At 39.4% G+C, this 20000-nt stretch overlaps 1 protein-coding gene across 1 annotated transcript in view; it reads right to left on the bottom strand.

The window, feature by feature from the left end:
- LOC144017050 (cell migration-inducing and hyaluronan-binding protein-like) overlaps positions 1 to 20000 on the bottom strand; it is a 161650-nt gene that overhangs the window by 91090 nt on the left and 50560 nt on the right. The window contains exons 8-10 of the mRNA XM_077518291.1: positions 16073 to 16194; positions 8367 to 8514; positions 7565 to 7756 (exon numbers count right to left, since the gene is read on the bottom strand). Coding sequence (XP_077374417.1) covers positions 7565 to 7756; positions 8367 to 8514; positions 16073 to 16194 — 462 coding nt within the window. The remainder of the gene's footprint in view (positions 1 to 7564; positions 7757 to 8366; positions 8515 to 16072; positions 16195 to 20000) is intronic.

Below are 20000 nucleotides of genomic sequence, written 5' to 3'. Positions count from 1 at the left end.
GACGCAACCGCCACCGAGCAGACAACGGGGGGCGGGGGGGCAGAGCCACCCCCACGGGGGACAGCGTCAAGAAAATTGACTAATTAGCATGCAGTAACACCAAGTGTTGATGCTTAGTGCCCGCGAGAAATAAATCTTGATTTGATTTGATTTGATTTATTTGTTCATTTTTCCTTTCGGACAGCATTGAGACAATCAAACATTTCCTCATACAATTATAACATATAATAACCGAAAAGAAAAAGGGCTGGCAGGAAGAAGCATAAAGCTTATAAATTCCCGCCCCCATACTAGGGGTGTGAATTGCCTAGTACCTGACGATTCGATTCGTATCACGATTCACAGGTCACGATTCGATTCGATACCGATTAATCCCGATACGAATAGTCGATTGTTGCGATTTTTTTTCATTCAAATTTAGAAAATACTAATCAGTAAGCTTGTAGAGTGTAAGATTTATATGAAAATGTATTATTTATTTATCTGAAATGTCAGTCTTATAGAGGTTGTAATCTGTTTCATGTTTGAACAGCATTAAAATAAAATATTAAGGCTTAATGTTCCGTTCATATAACATTCTTCCATGCTCAAGGTGTGAATCCTAACCCGAAGTCAGACGTTTTGTTGAATATTTTTCCATTAAAAATGGAAGTTTAAAAATCGATTCACACACACACACAAAAAAAAAGGTAATGATGATAAGACGTTGAATCGGTAAGACTACCGAATGAACAATTCTGAGCTCTTTAAAAAAAAAAAAAAAAAAATCTTTTTTTTTTAATTGAATCGATTCGAGAATCGTGCGATGTAGTATCGCGATATATCGCCGAATCGATTTTTTTTAACACCCCTACCCTATACTATACTAGGACGCAGAAAATCAAGCAGTAGTAGTTAAAAATCAGCAGAGATGATAGAATCTTAAGGAGTTAGTGAGTATAGAGTGTCGTTTCGTGTGGCGTACTCGAGCTCACTGGCAGCAACTAGGTTCCCGACTATATAAAAATAAAAACAATCAGTTACAAAATCCCAAATACAGAAGCAGCAAATACAGAAGTTATAACGATGTGGTGGCTCTCGTTAACAGGCAGAATCTAGGCAGAATTAAGTTACCAAATTAATTAAGATTAAAATATTCTATGTACCTAGACCATATTTGTGTAAATCTTGAAACTTGATTTTTATTTAAAGCAGAGATTTTTTCCATTAAGATATAATTTATTAGTAGGTTTAACCAGTGGTCGATATTTAGAGATTGTTTATTTTTCCAATTGAGAAGGATTGCTTTTTTAGCAATAGTAAGGGCTTTAAGTGTAGATTGAGAATGTTTACATGGTAGATCAGTTATTGTTAAGTCACCTAGTAAACACAATCTTGGAGATAAAGGAAGCCTACAGTTTAATGTATCAGAGAGCTTTTCCAAGACTTTAGTCCAAAAATACAGCACTGGAGTACATGACCATAAAGCATGAAGATAAATATCGGCAGTGTTTTGTGAGCACTGGAGAAAAATGTTGGAGTCAGATAGTCCCATTTTTTTCATCATATATTGCGTAATATATGTTCTATGAAGTATCTTATATTGGATAAGTTGCAAATTTGTATCTTTTGTCATTTTAAATACAATTCCACAGATTTGGGTCCAAAAGTCTGGTTCCGGAACTATACACAAGTCTTTTTACCCATTTTAAAGTAGGTAAATACATTTCATCTGTGTATAAAAGTAGCTTATATATTTTTGATAGTTTTTTTGTTGTTGTTGGAGAAAGCTTTATAATATATTTAGCTAAGACAGGCAGTTGGAGCGTATCCTGAAGTGTTGGGATTTGTTTCTTAACCATATTTTTAACTTGCAGATAATGTAAGAAATTTCCGTTTTTTTATTTCATATTTTTGGAACAAGTTTATATACGATATAAACTTATTATCTGAAAAAAGATGATGAAGGTGTGTAATTCCTTTCTGCTCCCATAAACTTAAATGAAACGACTGATTATTGAGTTGAAAGTCGGGGTCATGCCAAATGGGAGAAAGCCCACAGGGCGCGAATTGGGAGTTAGTCATTTCTAATGCCTTCCACCAGGCAGTCAGGGTCATTGGGGGTATCATTGGGTTTTTAAAACAATTATGTCGTTTTATCGATTTTGTAATAAAGAGTAAATCTAAGAGTCTAAGGTTATTACAATCCTTCTGCTCCAGTTCCAACCAACAGTTAGTATCTCTGTTGGGTTGTGTCCATAGCACAAGATATTGTAGTTGATTAGCTATATAGTAGGACTTTCTCTTTCTATTCACCCTCCTCCAATGTATGGCCTGAATGCTTGCATTAATAGTTGGTTGGCTATTCAAACTCAGAATTATGCCACATACTGATTAAATGAATGTCACACAAACTTGCCACACTTTTGAAAACAAGTACTTTTTTTTTTTTTTTTTTTTTTTACTCAAGACGAGTGGCAAAAGAAAATGGATTGATTAATAAATAAATAATGGACTATAGACCCTTCCAGGTGACGTCACTGCTTAGCTACCGCTGCGCCTCCCGGAAGGCAAACATCCAATAACAAATGAATGTACAGAGCTTGATTTTCGGAGAAAAAGGTGGGAAATATGTCAAGTGTAAAAAAAAAACGTCCCAAGTAGGACACTACATTACTGCTACTCATTGAAACCAGCCGTTTGGAGCTGCTAGCCACAAAAAAATTAGTTTGTTGGAAGGCGAAGTGGAAGTGGAAGCTTAAGGTGTGTCGTTTTTGCTTGAAACAGAACGTCAGTCATTACGTTCATGGTGTAAATTGTCATTCATTAAATCGTTTGTGTCCGGATATATTCGTCTTGCTGTATATCGAAGTTTTCGAGCTCTTAGCTTGCTAGCTGCTAACAAACACACCACACGCTTACAACACATTCCTCAGCAGAGCTCTAGCCCGAGTTAAAGTGTTAATTGTGATAATCGTGTTAAATCGTTAACTTTTTGTTCAAAATTACTTTAATACTTGTGCAAAAAAAGTATGAATGATTGTTTCACGAAAGATAATATGGCACATTCATCACATCTGCCTGGAATTTACAATCAGAGGTTAATGTTATAACCCACTGTATATGAAAAAGAGAAAAACTACCTGATAGAAAATGATCTGAGCATATCCTCGTACTTTTGTGGGTGCAAAGTAGTTGCGTCGTATTTTCGCGCTAGCCACCATGCTCGTATTTCACTCCTCACTGTCTTCCGCATGGTTTAGAATCGCTGCCGGCAGTCGAAAGAACGATCTCATCTCTCTTTGAGCCATTAGACCATCCGTCGGACGCGCACAAGTTCACCATAGCATTGGTCGCTGATTCATCAACTGTTTGAACTGTTTTCTAGGTCACACTGATTGTTTTCTAATTCACTCGCATTGACGCCCTGCCTTCCACCGCAAGGGGTGCACTTAAACGTGACGTCACACTGGAAGGGTCTATTGGTGGTTGCACATATTCTTCCATCATTTTAATAATCCCTTTGTCCTTTAATGGAAATTAATTCATTTTCAGTCCAGAAACAGGAATTCTACAATGCCAAAGTAGTAGCAACACTACTCACTAAATCAACGTCTTGTCCTGAAAACAAGAGTGTTTTTGGGGAGAGCAAATATGCGTGTTCCGTAATGTTTGTTGACGCCATGGGGCATTAGTAAGAATGCACAGAGATGATTCAGTTTCCTTTATTAAAGTCAAAACTATGTAAGAAAGTCAACATCAGCCAGATGTCTGTTGTGTTGCAAACACACTACACACTAAACTAGGTTGCCTATGGGTGAAATATAGTTCCATCACATTATGCCTCAATTCTAACCCCGGGTTTTCACCGGTTGCGGTTGCGGTGCGGTCCGGCGACGCAAGCAATTAGATTCCATTCATTCGAATGGTGCAGTTTACACCGCTTGCGGGTGCGTTGCGTGTCGACTGCGGAAGGCCTGCGGCGTGCCGCAAGCCTTCCGCAAGGATAGACCTATTTTCTATTTTTGCCGGACGCCGCAGCGGTAGGCCTCCGGCAAATGGCAAGCTAGCACAAAACACATCGAGCGGGACAGGAAGACCGAGGCAGTTTCAAAATAAATTTCCGGTTACCTTTCAGAATAAAACACTCGCCAGCTCCTATTTCGCAAGTTTTTCAGCAAAACGTGACGTGGGCGTCGCCGGGCCATGTGCTCATTCACGGTTTAGACACCAGCGAACATGGACGAGGAGAGGTTTATATTGGAGGTGGAAAACCACAAAATAATATATGACACGGCACATCCTTTTTATAAGGACTGTAATGTATTGTGAGTTTGATGTTCGCGATTGCTTGTTGTGCCCGTCTCGCTTGCCGTACTGAGCGGCAGCCGGACGGGGAAGACAGAAATAAAGAGTGGACCCGCACTGACCCGACTCTCGTTATTAATATACTTTACAAGGACAACCAAAAAAAGGATGCTGCATGGAATCTCATAGCAGAAGAAGAAGAAAAAGTTAAATCAAAAGAAGTCCACCTCTCGTTGTGAAATGCCACATGATCGCGCGCGCGGTCCCGCGAGACACGTTGGGAAGTGGGCGGCGACGGAGCTGCCGGACCGCAGCTGTGCGGAGCCGGTGTGGATTGACAAAAAAATTGACCCGTCCGGAGCACGCAGTCAAGACGCACCGCACCGCAACCGCACCGCAACCGCATCCAGTGAAAACCCGGGGTAATAGTTGCTTGTTCAGCAAAACTAAATACCGAATGAAATACTTTTGTGGCTTAGCAACATATTAGCAAGAGGCCAATAAATAGCTGATAGCCAACTGTCACTCTCATCATGCACTCATAGAAATCGGCCTACCTTTTACAATTATCTTCTTTTAATTGCCAACACCGTCCGTTCACCCGTCAAATCAACCGGAGTCACGTGACGTAAACAAGTTTGTTTACGTCAAAGTTTCTGAAATACTTCACACTAATCACATATTCTATTTGTGTTGGTGTCTTTTTAAAGGTTAAATATTTATATTTAAAATTAAATGATCAGCCTTTTGTTTTCCTGATCCTTACTTTAAATCGAAAAAAAAAACACAATTGTAACTGTCAATGGACTCTATGCACAAATAGCTGTGACGTGTTTCTGGGAAAATCTCTGAGTGCACCGCCCTTTCTGGTAGTGGCAATTGCCATTTTAATAATCATACTAATAATAATAATAATAATAATAATAATAATGGATTCAATTTATAGTGCACTTTACATGCACCCGCATCTCAAAGTGCTATAAGGTTAAAAAAAAAAACATAGTTTAAAAATACAAATAAAATCAGTAAAATAAGACACATAGTGTCTCATTATGTGCGTGTATGGGCTTGTGCATGTGTGCCCACATATGTTGAATACTTAATGTTTGGGAATTTATTGTGTTGTATATGTTGTATATTTTCGCTCTCTCTTATTTGCGTATATGTAATCGATAAGGACATGTGTGCCCACATATGTTGAATACTTAATGTTTGGGAATTTATTGTGTTGTATATGTTGTATATTTTCGCTCTCTCTTATTTGCGTATATGTAATCGATAAGGACTTACAACTCATGCCAATATATCTGTGCACTTAAGATAAACATGTTTTGTTTATTTTCTATTAATTTCTGTTTGTAAGAACAACTTATTAGTATATTATTACGAAGTTTTTTTACTTCTTCCTACTCCTTTTGAACATGTAAATTATGATACTATTGATGATTTTTGTTTTCTTTTTCTCCTTTTTTAACTTGTATTTTATACATGTGATGTGTTTATGTTTATGTTCAATCAATCAATCAATCAATCAATCCAAAATGATGTCTAAATGTCTCTCAAATGTGGCAAGAGTATAATAGTCACAAATTAAAATGTTTTTTTTTTTTTTTTGTTAGACTGGACTTGGGCTTTCAAGGGTCTCCCAAATGGGAGACTTTTGCTCGCCTGAACCCCTGTTTTGGAAAATTCTGTGTAAAATGCTAATTCTCTGTTGTATTATTGTCAAACTTGAAATGGAATAAGGGAAGACATCAAGCTTTGATCCTGGAGTGTTTTCAAGTCCTAATCACCATTCTACATTCATATTCAAGGCAGATTTTGTGAAAAATAATTCGACAAACATAAAATGTGTCTTTTTTTTTTTCTTTTTCTTTTTCTTTTTTTTTCTTTTTTTTTTTCAAACTTCCATTACTCATTGCTCGTAGCACTTAAACAGATTCTGACTGTTTGGGAGAAAAATTCAAAGAGTTATCTTTAAAAAAAAAATAAAAATAAAATAAAAATAAATTGTACTGATAGTCCAAATGGTTTAAGAACAGCTTACTTTTGAGGCACCTTTTTTTTTTAGGCGTGACAAAAATGGCAGGAATGATTGAAAGGCCCCCTTATATGAAATGTTCACTTTTGGGGGGGATTTTGACATAAATATATGCCTTACCATAGCCTGACTAAGTAAGTCCCCAAAGCTGTGAGATAAACGACCCATGTTTCCCTTTCCTATGGGCGTATCACATTAGCTCAAACAGCACTCTCGAATGGGCTCTTTCAGCAGGTCGGTTTTACATGTCACTAACCCCACCTTTTTCAGTTTTATACGTCACTAGCTCAGCGCGAACTCCACCCTCACAATTTTCAACCCCTCCCCCCCGCTGGAACAAACAAACAACAGCAGCAGCAGCAGCAGCAGCAGCAAGAGGACAGCATGGCAGCAAAACAACCCCATAGGGACCGCTCTGAACCAGATTGTACAAAGGACAACAAAAACATTTTTCTTATGCCACAGAAAGGCTTGTGGTTGGCATTTATGCATTAAATATGCCCAAGCAACTCCCAAAACGTGTTAGTTAGTTCCTGCGAGTGGGGTGGCCGATTTCGCGGCCCTGTATCACCGTCCCGGAGGGTCGTGGAGGGCCGGTACTGACGCCGTTGGAAAGCCGAGGTTGAGCCGGTTCCGGGGATGTGTTCATTTTCCCCGTATGACTTATGGTTCGACCGGTACGGGGGTGTCAATCCCAGTAGCTGCACCCGGAAAATGTGCATCGTGAGGAGGGTTAGCAACCCTGACAGTTTGTGGCAAACATTTAACTGACGACTGCTTCAGGAATTTGGAACAATACAAACGTGGATTAGCAGAACATCTTTCACTTATCCCGGGATCTGTACTGACTATTGAAACTAATGAGCCAATATTACTTCAGGTACAGACGTGAAGACTGTTTGTAAACAGGAGCACAGGAAAAGATGAGACTTGGCCACGCCCAACTCATTTTGTAGTCAAAAACACACGGAAGTCTGGCCAGCCTTGGCCACGGCCACCAAAATCCGTTCGTTTGATGCTAGGCTAACCGTAGACCTTCCTAGTGGAGACTGCAACTCTACAACAAGGTACAATGAACATTTCTTTTGATACAGTATTAGGGCGTTCAGAGGATGATTGGTGTAATTGCTGCAAAGCTCATATCAGGGAGAATGTTTAATTTACTGTTTTCAGTTTGAATTTTAAGTTTCAAAATCATTTAAATTATGAGATTGTGCTGTTAGTCACATTCCTCACCTTGAACCTTGACTTGGTTAGTCGTGCAAGTAGGACAATGAATTAGGTTAAACCCTTCAGTCTGATGCATGGAGTAGTCAGTGCTGGCCACTACAACCCGGTCACCAGGTTGCCAACCCACGGGCTTGTCTGCAAGCTCCAGAATTGTGCTGTTGGACAACATGTCGATGGAAATTGAGGCCTGAGGACGGACTGCAGAATTGGAGATTAAGAGTTAGAACTACAGCAGTGGACAATGATTGATGACAGCTAAAAATGTAATATCCAAAAATGGGGCGATTCTGAGTCATCAATGTATGCCATATAATGTATTGTGATGATAGTTTTTCGTATTGTGATTGTGTTAATGTAAATGAAATTGGACACACTTTGTGACAATGCTGACGACGAACATTTTTTACTCTTAAGAAAATATTAAAATATTGTCATGCCTGTTGCTCATGCTCAAGGCAGAACAATTTCCTTTGCACCACAAAGCATCAACGTTCTGAGACTTAAGACTGATCACATTCCATACCCTAATCTGAAAAAAGAATAACACTATGACCAACTATGAACCCTATGGTAGCAGGCATGATTATTAAGTCATTAATATAAATTCTTTTATACAAACAATACACACTACAAAATATGGTTACAACTTTGCCAATGAACTAATATAAGACAGCATGGCAGCATGCATTTGAGAAATAGTAACCAATTACTGTATCGTAAAGCTGAGATGTTTGTACTTTATGCATATGCAATTGAGAAACATATTTTAAAAAAAGAGAGAGAAACATTCTGAAAATAATACAATTACCAAGTTTTCCACAGAGAAAACGAACTCTGTAGTTGTGACAGAGGCCATGGGCTTGGTCTTTATTGCGGCAGACAAAGCCATAATCTTTATTATTTTTGTGGATCACGTCCCCTGTTTGGTTAGAAGGTATGCCATCATTTGTTTCAGCCTGGAAAGAAAAACAAATAGAAAGGAGTATAATTCATACTAGTGCTGTCAGGTGATTAAAAAATAATAATTACAGGATTTTTAATTAATTAATCGAATTGATCTATATTAATCTCATATCTGGCTAAAGGTCACCAAATAAAGAATTTGGATTCTAGGACATTACAAAATATTAAGGCATAACTAATCAAGAAGATTTGAAATCCACATTTTTATTGTTGAAATGTGCTTCATAAATGAAATTCAAAAGAAAAAGTTTAAGCACATCAACAACTTTAAAAGATAATCTAAATTTCAATTTTGTTCAGATTTTTTTTCACAAAACTTAATCCAAACTTCCACAAGCTGAGGTTTGGTGTATGGATGGCATGAGATTAATTGATAATAGTTGTGGTGGTTTTTGAGCGAAACTAACAAACTGATAATCAGAAAACGTTAGAGGTTAGAAGGAGAGGTTAACAAAAATCTAAAGCTACAATATCATTAGTCAACTGGGGCTACAGTATCCACTCCCCAAATCAAAAACCCACCCCAAGCTCGGTTACAGGATTACCCGGAGAGTGAAAAGAGTCTTAAACGATAAATCAGGTTGCAGCTGCTTCCATGACACGAAAATTCTTTTTTACAAACAGTATACATCTATCCATCCATTATCTTAACTGCTTGCTCCTCACAAGGGTCGCGGGGGTGGTGAACCTATTCCAGCTGACTTCGGGCAGCAGGCGGGGTACACCCTGAACTGGTTGCCAGCCAATCGCAGGGCACACAAAGATAAACAACCATCCACACTCACAAGCACGCCTAGGGACAATTCAGAGCGCCCAATTAACCTGCCATGCATGTCTTTGGAATGTGGGAGGAGACCGGAGTATCCGGCCGAAGAAGACCCACGCGGGCATACTGTGTAGGCCCCCTCACAAGGTGGCGCAGTTGTCCTTGTGAATTTGAGCTGTCTGTGGTTTAAGAGGCCTAGCCGCCAGGCCGCGAAGCCAGCCCGCTAGCTCCCTCCATTAGCGAACCTGCCTCAAGGCTAAATGCGGACGCCTCTCGTTGGCCAGGCTATCAGACGAGTGTCTTGTGGCCCCACTAGCCGCAACAGAGCCCTGCTCCACTTTATAGCTGCAGAGCTAACTGCCGCCGGCAGCGCTGGCTGCTCAACTAGCTGCCGCGAGCCGTTAGTCTGCTACACTATCCCCCGCTGGCTACCTAAGCGAGCCGTCGTAGCGAGCCATTAGCCTGCTAAACTCGGAAACCGAACCGAAACCAGAGGGGTCCCACAACACTTGAGAGTACCTGAAAGACATTGACTACTATGAGATGTTACCAACGGCAACCATGGAAGATAAGTTGTACTTGATAAAAATGACGTCCAGCCACGCAGTCAATCGACTGCTGGAACGGCAGCCTGCTGATGTGTTGTATTATATGATCCCTTGGCTCTGCACCAGGCCATGACATGCGAGTTTGATGGCTCTCCTAAGTTGACGGGCATGGAAGCCGCCATGTTCATCAAACAGGGAAAACAGGAGTCCCTTCGGATTTTCTATAGTCGTCTTCGCGATGCTTATTTTGGGACATTGTCAGGACAGGATCTGCTGTCGCGAGAGTTAAAAGTACTCATCGTGCTTATACTGTAAGATCCAAGTTGTCCAGCCTGCACATGTATCTCATTATGTCATTTTCATCAAAATGAGATATGAATTCACTTGGGCACAGTGCCGCTGCTACCCCTTTGGGTACCCTAAGCTTAAAAGTGTGATGGTGCCCCCAAATTTTATTTTATTTTTCTTCACAGCGTAGGAGGCATTTTGCAACAATAATAGTTTGCATGGCTTAAAGACCCAACCCCAACCTTTTGTTGTGCCATAGACTGGTTCAAACAAGTTTTTGCAGACCAGCAATCATTTGCAATTCACACGGGTTGGGGTGATCAAAAGATTGCTACTTTGGTATGGTGGCTCGCTGCACGGCTACTTAGTAGCGGCTAAACTGCTAATGGTACCTCGGCAGCCTGTGCATCTTTCCACATTTTGCTCCACTAGCTTGTTTCAACAGAATTGTTGTGTTAACTGTTTTTGAGTACTTACATTGCACAATCCTCTTCATTTACTTCACAAGATACCACCAGAAAAACAACGGGGGAAGATCACCATCTTGTCGAATCTGTTTCATCTTGGGAAGATGACGCCAAGGCACAGCTTGTTTAGCTGCGCGTCATTGTTTACTTCTTGTTTCTTTTACTTTCTGTTTACGTCTTCAACTTGCAAACCGCAGAAGAGAGGGGAAACCTGCTCTGATGTCACGCACATTTCTATCACGTCTGATCACTCGCCTGCTCCCAGCTCCATGTCATTATGATATCACAATTCTTTTTAATCATGTAGCCAATGGCGGAGCCAGAGGGGGGGCCGGGGTGACACGTGCCCCTGCTGAAATGTGATTGACATACTGTATCACGGCGCCGGCGCAGTGATGTCGCACGCCTGGCCGATGCAGCCTGCCAGCATTTTTTTCAGACGCCTACTAATTGTTATGCCCCTCCTGAACAGTGGCTGGCGCTACTTACGACAAAGCATTATAATCCACCTCACTAGGAGTCTGGAGAAGGAGAATCACCTGTTAAGAGGAGCAGTCTCCTGAGTACCGGCACAACAAGAATGCACGTTGGCATTTGGCTATATCATGTTGGTTTGCCTGTGAGACGTGAGTGACTATTTAAAATAACTTTTATGTTCAAATTATGGGTGGCAAAATTATCGCGTTATCTCGTTAACTTAAAATGCCTTGAACGGCACATTTTTTTTTTTTTTTTTTTTTTTTACCGCTCGATTAACGACCGGTCCTTATTTAGAAAGCCTCTACTCAGGGAATTCCAGTCACCACGCAGTAGAAACGTCCATGTCAAAACTACCAAATAGAAATGCACTGGAGCTAAAATACAGTGTTTAAGGGGCAGAATGTAGCATGGAGGAGCCATTTGGACTGTGTCTCACCACTACCACCCGTGCCTTGCTTTGAAAGAACGCACTCGGTTAGCCGTTAGCACCGAGCACCAAGAGGCCTCCATAGGCATTCTGAAACCCCTGTGAGAGTAAAGAGCCAAATGGACGCCGTCTTGTCAGTTGGAGTGAGCCCAAGCCTATTTATCTTTAAATATGAGGCGTATTTTATTCAGCATCTCCACAAAATATCAGCAGGGTAAAAGTGAAACTACCGATGTGTTCGCTGTAATAGTAGAGCGGCCTCAGCTGCGTCTCGCATCCGAGAACTTAACAAAATAAAAGCGTCCGACGTCATGAAAAGGAGTCACTATAACACAATTTAGCAGTAATAAATTAAATGATACTGCCTATATATGTGGGGATTGGCGTCAGGTTGTATTTTACAATTTTAAAATGTGTAAACTCGCAAGTTACTTATTGTTTTAAAAATATAGCTATTAATATGAAAAGAACACATCGGTCGTTTCTGGTTCCTATGCAGTAAATACTCGCCATTTTACAATTCACATCCTATTTAACTTAACAAAATAAAAGCTTTCAGCGAATGCATATATTTGTGGGGACTGTGTTGTATTTTACAGTTCAAATGTGCATAATTTCACAAGTTACTTCATGTTAAAAATTAGGCAGCTCCTAATATGAAAAGAAAAATGCACTGAGCTGTGACTATTGTCTTACAAATGCAATTATACCATGTTGTAGTGACAGAAAAATGACCAAAACAAATTAGTCACACTTTGTTTTGGTTTTACAGTACAGCACATATTTTATTTTTATTTTTAAACTTTTTTTATTAAATTGTTATGAAATTACTCTATCAATGACTAAAAAATAAAACCATATTTAAATTAGGGGTAAAAAATTTACATTTTATTGTAAATTTAGATATAAATTGAGATATAAAATGTGCGATTAATCATCAGTTAATTATTGAAGTAATGCGATTAATTATGATTAAAATTTTACACCTCTAGTTCAGATAGATTGTTTTGGACGGACATCAATAAGCAACATAGTTTTGCACAAGCTAAAAGTAAATGCATTGTTGTTGTTAGGCAATACAATAGCACCCTCCAATGGTTGAAAGTTCAAACAGACGCTAACTGACGTTTACATTTACAGGACTGTCTCAGAAAATTAGAATATTGTGATAAAGTCCTTTGTTTTCTGTAATGCAATTAAAAAAACAAAAATGTCATACATTCTAGATTCACTTGGAACACTTGTAGGTGTTTCGAGTTAGACGATTCAAGTGATTAGTTGAATAGCCTACTAGTATACTTTATTAGGATATTCTAAATATTTTGAGATAGGATGTTAAGTTTTGTTTAAGCTGTAAGCCATAATCAGCAATATTAAAATAAACGGCTTGCAATATTTCTGTTGATTTGTAATGAATCCAGAATGTGTGGTATTTTTGTTTATTTTATTGCATTACAGAAAATAAAGGAATTTATCACAATATTCTAATTTTCTGAGACAGTCCTGTAGAAGTGGAAGATTTACTAACATTATTATTAATTAATCACATTAATAAATTATGTGGTTGTAAATGAAGTAGTAGTTGGAGTAATAAATTTATTTCTCATAGGGTATGTGGAAAATTGAAACGACAAGGAGAGTTTGGCACTTAGACAGGACCTTTAGTCATACTGTAATACAAATTTGCACAATATTCATATTATAATGTTATGTTGATAAAAGTACTGTATGCTTTTATTGAGTAATTGCATGTAGGGGTGTGACGATATCTCGCTACGGCGATACATCGCGATATTTTCTCTCACGATGGGATATCGATATGCCTATGCCAAGTATCGATACAGCCGCTGTAACGGCCCCATTGTTCCTTATTGCGAAATTACTTGGCGGGCCGCTAGAGGGAGCGCCTCATAAGAGTGGCAGGGAAATGTGCGGCAGTCTTCAGCCGAATAAGACCCAAGTAAACAAAACGCCGTCTTGCATACAAGTCAGATGTGGATATATTGATAGTGTGGAATGGATACATTTCGGATTTTATCAAATGGAATAGAGAAGAGACGGACTTGGGTGGATGCAAGGAAACATGACGAATATGACAGCCACTTGGAGCGGCATCATTCAGGACTAAACTTGCTAAAGGTAAGAGCTAATTCTCTCATTGTCTGCTAATTTAATTCTCCAAGGGAAAAGTTGATCACGCACAGCATCTCTGTGTATATTTGCAATCGATTTCCACCCTATAGCGTAGTTGTGAATGATGGTTTTCGCTATGGGATTTCATTAGGCGTCAGGGGCACGAGGTAGATGTCTTGCTCGGTGAACGGGGGCAATACGACACGAAAAACTCACAACGCTGTGATAGTTACAAAATGAAATGGAGCTCAGCTAAAGCTCCCACATGTCGGGCCACTCTCCCGAACTTCCAAACTACACTAGTGCAACAAGAAATGAGTAATGGCAAACTAACACACGAGAGCGGAGGCTCGCTAACAAAACGAAGGGAGAAAGGAACACGTACAAATAGCCAGACCACGACTGAAGACAACCAGGTAAAATAACACTAATAAAAAGAATTCCAACTTTGTAAGAGGAGATCAGGGCTAAACTAATGCATTTGAGTCATCACAACGAGTAGGTCTTAACAGCGAGTCAACAACGGATGGACATCTATCTTTTTTTTTTTTTCTTTTTTTTTCCCCATTTCCACACATTCCATCAGTGATTGGGACCTCAAATCATACGTGCTGCTCTTTTACTTTTCTTTTTCTTTTTTTATTTTAAAGAAAAGCATGAGCTTACTTTTACTTGTGTAAGACATTTATCTGTCCAGCGAGTGACCCAGTTTTGCATAAGTTTCTATGAAAAACGTGTATTATATCGTCAATGTTAGTTTTAAAACATATCTTTCTACTTTTTGAAGCATACAATTTCTGAGCAATGTTAATATTGATTTAATATCTAAAATTTCATTTAAATTTAATTCAAAATTTATAAAATGAAACATTTGACTGTGTAACTGACTGGCATGTTGTATGACAGTAGTGTTTAAGAAAGACGCAAATTTGCTCACAGAAAGTTCTCTGTTGAGAAGACATTTGTATTTGTTTAAAAAAAACTGCACTAAATTACTCACTCTGAAGAAGACACCAGTTTTAATGGGGTTTTTTCTGTGATGGTATGAAAATAAACTATTTTGTCATTGAAAAAACATCAGTTTATGTCTTGAGTAGATTTATCGTGATTATCGTGGACTTATTTCCTGACCAATATATCGATAATCGCAGTATCGTCATATTGTGAGATAATCGTTATCGTGAGCCTCGTGTCGCGTATCGTATCGTATCGTAAGGTACCCAGAGGTTCCCACCCTTAATTGCATGAATACAATACAGTATCTGCGTGTGTGCGTGCAAGTTCGTTCAGGTTAAACAGTGCTGAATTATTTTTTGTACATTTTATACATTCTTAATCAACGGCACATTATGTGCAAAAATCTCCCTTGTGCTTAATATGTACTTAAATATATTTGAACATTTAGAGACTCCGACTGAAATTAATTTTCATGAAAACAAATTTGGCATCATCTTTAGATGAAGTATCCTTGGGCCCCCCCCCTGGCCCCGCTATTTATAAAAGTCTGGCTCCGCCACTGCATGTAGCACGGCGCCCTATTTATATTGCCCTTTGGAAGACAATCGATAGTGTGGGATATTTTAAGGCTGATGTGTATACTTCGGGGAGAAATTTTTTTTTTTAGTTTTATGAAAAATTTAGGTTGCTATATGCGGCTGTTCTGATTTTGGTGCATCTATTACAGAGATTTTTGATCTGGCAAATAAATTATAAAATTATGCCAAGTATCCTCTACAGTTGTCACGTAGCATTTATTTCTGTTTGATACATTGAATGAGTGTTTCTATGATTGCTTGAAATATCCAACTGTGTGAGTGGTCATTGAACACACCAAGAGTTTGCCGCCGAACGTGAATGACATGCTTCGTTTTCTTTTGCTTCTTTCTCTCCACGCATCTCTGGATTGTAGAATGTAAGCACTTTTTCCCCAAAAACTGACAATCACAATAAATGGGTTCTTCATGTCTTAAAATTAAAACAAACGTAGAAATGTCGCATCCAGTGCTTGCACGGGTGTTCACGGATGCAACATGTCAAGTGCATGCATGTGCCGTGCCCACAAGCAAATGAGGCCCCACACGGACGATGGTGCCCTACGCACTATGCGTACTCTGCGTATAGGGTGCGGCGCCCTGCTAGTGCAGGAATGGCTTACAATGCTCAGAGATGGGCGAACGGAGGAATCCACCACTTTGGGGGTGTTAAAAGCTAAAAGCTTTAAAAAAAAATAAAAATAAAATAAAAAAAAAAAAAAGTGGAATTGATGCAAAGAACCAGAATCTGAACCAAAAGCGTCCAAATTCAGTGACTTCTACATTTCCACTAAATACTGTGTTGTGATGTTGAATATGCCCATTGGCTGTGTAAACGTTAACTTTACAGAGTTACCAGCCACATTGGCTGGTGATCAAAAAATGTAGAAACCTGTACTAAAAGATTTACCTGAATGTCCAGAGGACCGTTACACAGACGATCCGGATAGGCCTGACGCAGATCCGTCAGCTTCTCCCAGTCACCAGATCCTCTTTCATCATCCCTGTCAAACCATTCTGTCCACTCAGCCTCTGTGGGACACACATACAAAAACATTTCATTTATGTCTATGCCATCTTAAATACTGTCTTGTTGGAAGATTTCTGCACCAGAATTAAAGCGCAGCTGAGATGTATTTGCCTGTCCCTTTCATCTGGAATGCACAGAAGCAGAGCGATATGTATATATATATATATATATATATATATATATATATATATATATATATATATATATATATATATATATATATATATATACACACACATATATATATTTATATATATATATACACACACATATATATATTTATATATATATACACACACACATATATATATATATATATATATATATATATATATATATACACACACATATATATATATATATACACACATATATATACACACATATATATATATATATGTAACAACTATGGCCGATGGCCCAATCCACCCTCTAATTTTTTTTAAAAGTTTGCTTCTCCTAAAGCAAATTCTCTGCAGTCGTATAAATATTCCACTGCCCAGACAGGATCCAGGCTTCGTTAGCTCTGCAGGTGGTCATCCAACCACCAACAAGGCTCTTTTGAAGCCGCTGACCAGGTGACAAAGGAATTTATGCGTCTGCCGAAGGAGTGTATTCAAGCCCGTCTTCTCGGAGCCCGAACAAATGGCTCCAATGATTTGGAATACACAAATGACCAATCAAAGGAATGTTCATGACTTCTTATCAATCACAAAGGGTATTCTGGCGCCTCGCCCTTCCTGGAACGTCTAGATGGAGCAACAGCACCGCCAAGTGGTGAAACTTGGAACTATCCTTAGTGACAATTCACATAAGTAACCGCATTTTACACATTTATACCATGATAATTCTTGACAGATAACTGAACTACGAATGATTCATGTTATATCTTTGTGTGTATGAACATCCTATTTCATTTGTACTCCATAAAGAATGAAAGCTAATCAATGTCTCTCAGTTCAGTCAGATTAGACAAGTAGAAGTTACCTCACAAGTTAGTTTATGATCCATTAATTACGATGTGTGTTAAACGGGTTGTGTGGAAAAACTGATTTGCCAGACTGACCAAATTTAATGCCAAATTATTAATCTCTTTAATAATTTTTTTCTTAAAGTCTGCCCGAGCGAGCAGAAGGGTGTGCCACCACCAGTGTTGCCGGTAACGCGTTACTTAGTAACGCGTTACTCAAAAAAGTTGCTTTCTAAAGTAACTAATAGTCTAACGCGTTACTTTATTCTACAAAGTAGTCTGATTAAAGTTACTGTCCAGAGAATCAATGCGTTACTCCACATTTTCATGAAGAAGGCAAACTATCTCAATGTTGTAACAGTCACAAACAACTACTGCTATCTACGAAGATGGGGCAGAAGTCATTGATCACCACACTGAATTCAGCCATGGTCTGGTCATGAATGGTTTGCACATTCAAAACAAAAGTGATGATACTTTTACTACTAGTTTTATTAACCAACAGGCACACAACACAACAAAAAAAGTGTGCATTATGGACCATAAAAGTGGTAAAAAAAATAATTTATTTCCATCCTCAACTGGTCCGTGAAGCATTATGGGATGAGGTCGTCTCCGCCCTCTCGCCAGGGGGAGTGACGTCAGACAAGTTACGTTTTCAGTAGGGGTGGAACAAAAAAACGATTCGACCGAACCATCGTTCGTCAAGGGGAGCTAAACGACCGTATCGGTTGCGAGTGAGGCTTTATGGTTTTCATAACAATAGCAAGAGTTCTGCGCCGTGCTCTACTTGTTTTGTTTACATTTCAGTAGCATCACCATTCAAGCTACTTCCGTGTTTCCGTGTTCGCGACACGGCGCGCGCGCGCGCAGCGAGTGACAACATACAAATGGAGACAGTTAGCAGAAGCCGGTGCCGTACATCTCGGTATTTCCCATGGCTATCGAGTCCTCTCGGTGCACTTGTATGTCTCGGGCCGGCGTTGGTACTGCGCGCGAGCCAAAAAGAATAACTCCCGTGACGATCCAATGCATGGATTCAAACGACACAGGTATGTCCCACAGCCAACACACCAGCTAAGCTAAAAGCACACTGCAAGTATCTCATTTCTCAGTTTGTGGCTCCCTGTCAATGTCTACAACTAGCATGAGCAGCAGATAGGAGAACTGAGACGTGCCCGCGATTACGACAGCCCAAAAAACAAAATATAAACAGTAGTGATTCTGTGGTCATCATCGTGTCTCAGATTAAAAAAACAAAAAAAGATGTCATACATTAACCAAAAATGAAAGTGATGACAAAAGAAAAAACAATTGTTAAATACAAAAATTGTTGATTAAAAAGGGAAATGAACTTTTGGAAATATTTTTGCATATATTAAGTGGTTAAAATGTGTTTGATAGATTTATTGTTCCATAAGGTGGCTTCATATTTCTTTTGGCTGGACGGTAGGTTTATTTCATGTCTTAAATTTATGTTTCTGAAATACTTCACAATGTGCAAATATTCTGTTTAATTGTGTTGGTGTCTGTCTAAAGGTTAAATATTTATATTTAACATTAAATTATCAACCTTTTGTTTTCCTGATCCTTATTTTGAAGAGAAAAAACAAACAAACCAAAAAACAATTATAACTGTCAATAACTACTAATAAATATTTAAACTGATACATGTGTACACACTGGAATAGCGGAACAAACAAACAATAGAGGAATTTAGGGGATTTTCATTTTCAACCTGGATAGATTTTTATTTTTTGTTTTATAAAAAGTATTTACGTTACAAGAAGTCAAGAGAGACTGCCTATTTTGTTTTTCATAAAAAAAAAACTTTATTTTCATGTTAAAAATGCACTTTCAATAAAGTATTTGGAACTCCGTTTCTACTGCATTATTTTTATGTTGAGATGGTGTTATCGGCAGCTGCTGAAAGTAACTAAAAAAGTAACTTTTAATCTAACTTAGTTACTTTTAAAATCAAGTAATCAGTAACGCAATTTAGTTACTTTTAAAACCAAGTAATCAGTAAAGTAACTAAGTTACTTTTTCAAGGTAACTGTGGCAACACTGGCCACCACCCACTGAAGCCCCGCCCAAAGACTTTAAAAGGGCGAGGAGACCCTCGCTCATCCTCTTCCCTCTTCCTGCTCTTCCGCCTCTCGCCTCTGGCTTCCAAGCCTCTTCCAAAACTCTCGTGCACGACCTGCAAGTGCCCCAGCCTGCTCGAACTCTTTGTTCCAAGAAACTTGCCAACCACGTGGCCCTTTTCTTTTCTGGCAGCAACCGTTGCCGAGAGCGGACCCTCGCTCCACGCCACGCCAAAGCAGGTGCAAACTGCAACGCTGACTAAAGACTCTTGCTTTTTTTTTTTTTTTTTTTGTTCCACCATCGGTGCTTGCCCGCCCGGACTCCGCGGCCCCGGCGTACACCTGCAACGTATCGCCGGGCTCAAGGTTGTGCACCTAAGCCACGCACCTCACCTGCTATTCGGTTGCGCTCCGCCGCAGTGCCAACGCACCTCCAACGGCTGGCCTTCCCCGTACGCAGGCGCGTACTGACCGAGCTGCAACACCTGAACTCGGACAGCTGCCCAGCAGAACCAACCTTGGCGAGAATCAACCTCGCCGGATCGCCGACCAATCAAGGGACGAGCCGCGCAACTACGCCAGGCCCCTGAGCGGCTTCCCCGTGCTCACCTGTGGAATAAACCTTTTTTTTTATTTTCTTGCCTTTTTGGAACGAACATTGACTATTTTTCCCCCTTTTGTTCAAGACCTTTCTGCTCATTCGACGCAAACGATGCTCGTAAGTCTGCATTTGATTCCCAAATTGGTACCA

The sequence above is a fragment of the Festucalex cinctus genome, chromosome 4 (genome assembly GCF_051991245.1).
Source record: "Festucalex cinctus isolate MCC-2025b chromosome 4, RoL_Fcin_1.0, whole genome shotgun sequence".
Taxonomy (NCBI): Eukaryota; Metazoa; Chordata; class Actinopteri; order Syngnathiformes; family Syngnathidae; genus Festucalex; species Festucalex cinctus.
Note: the sequence above shows the minus strand (reverse complement) of the source record. Positions and strands in the feature narration are given on the sequence as shown.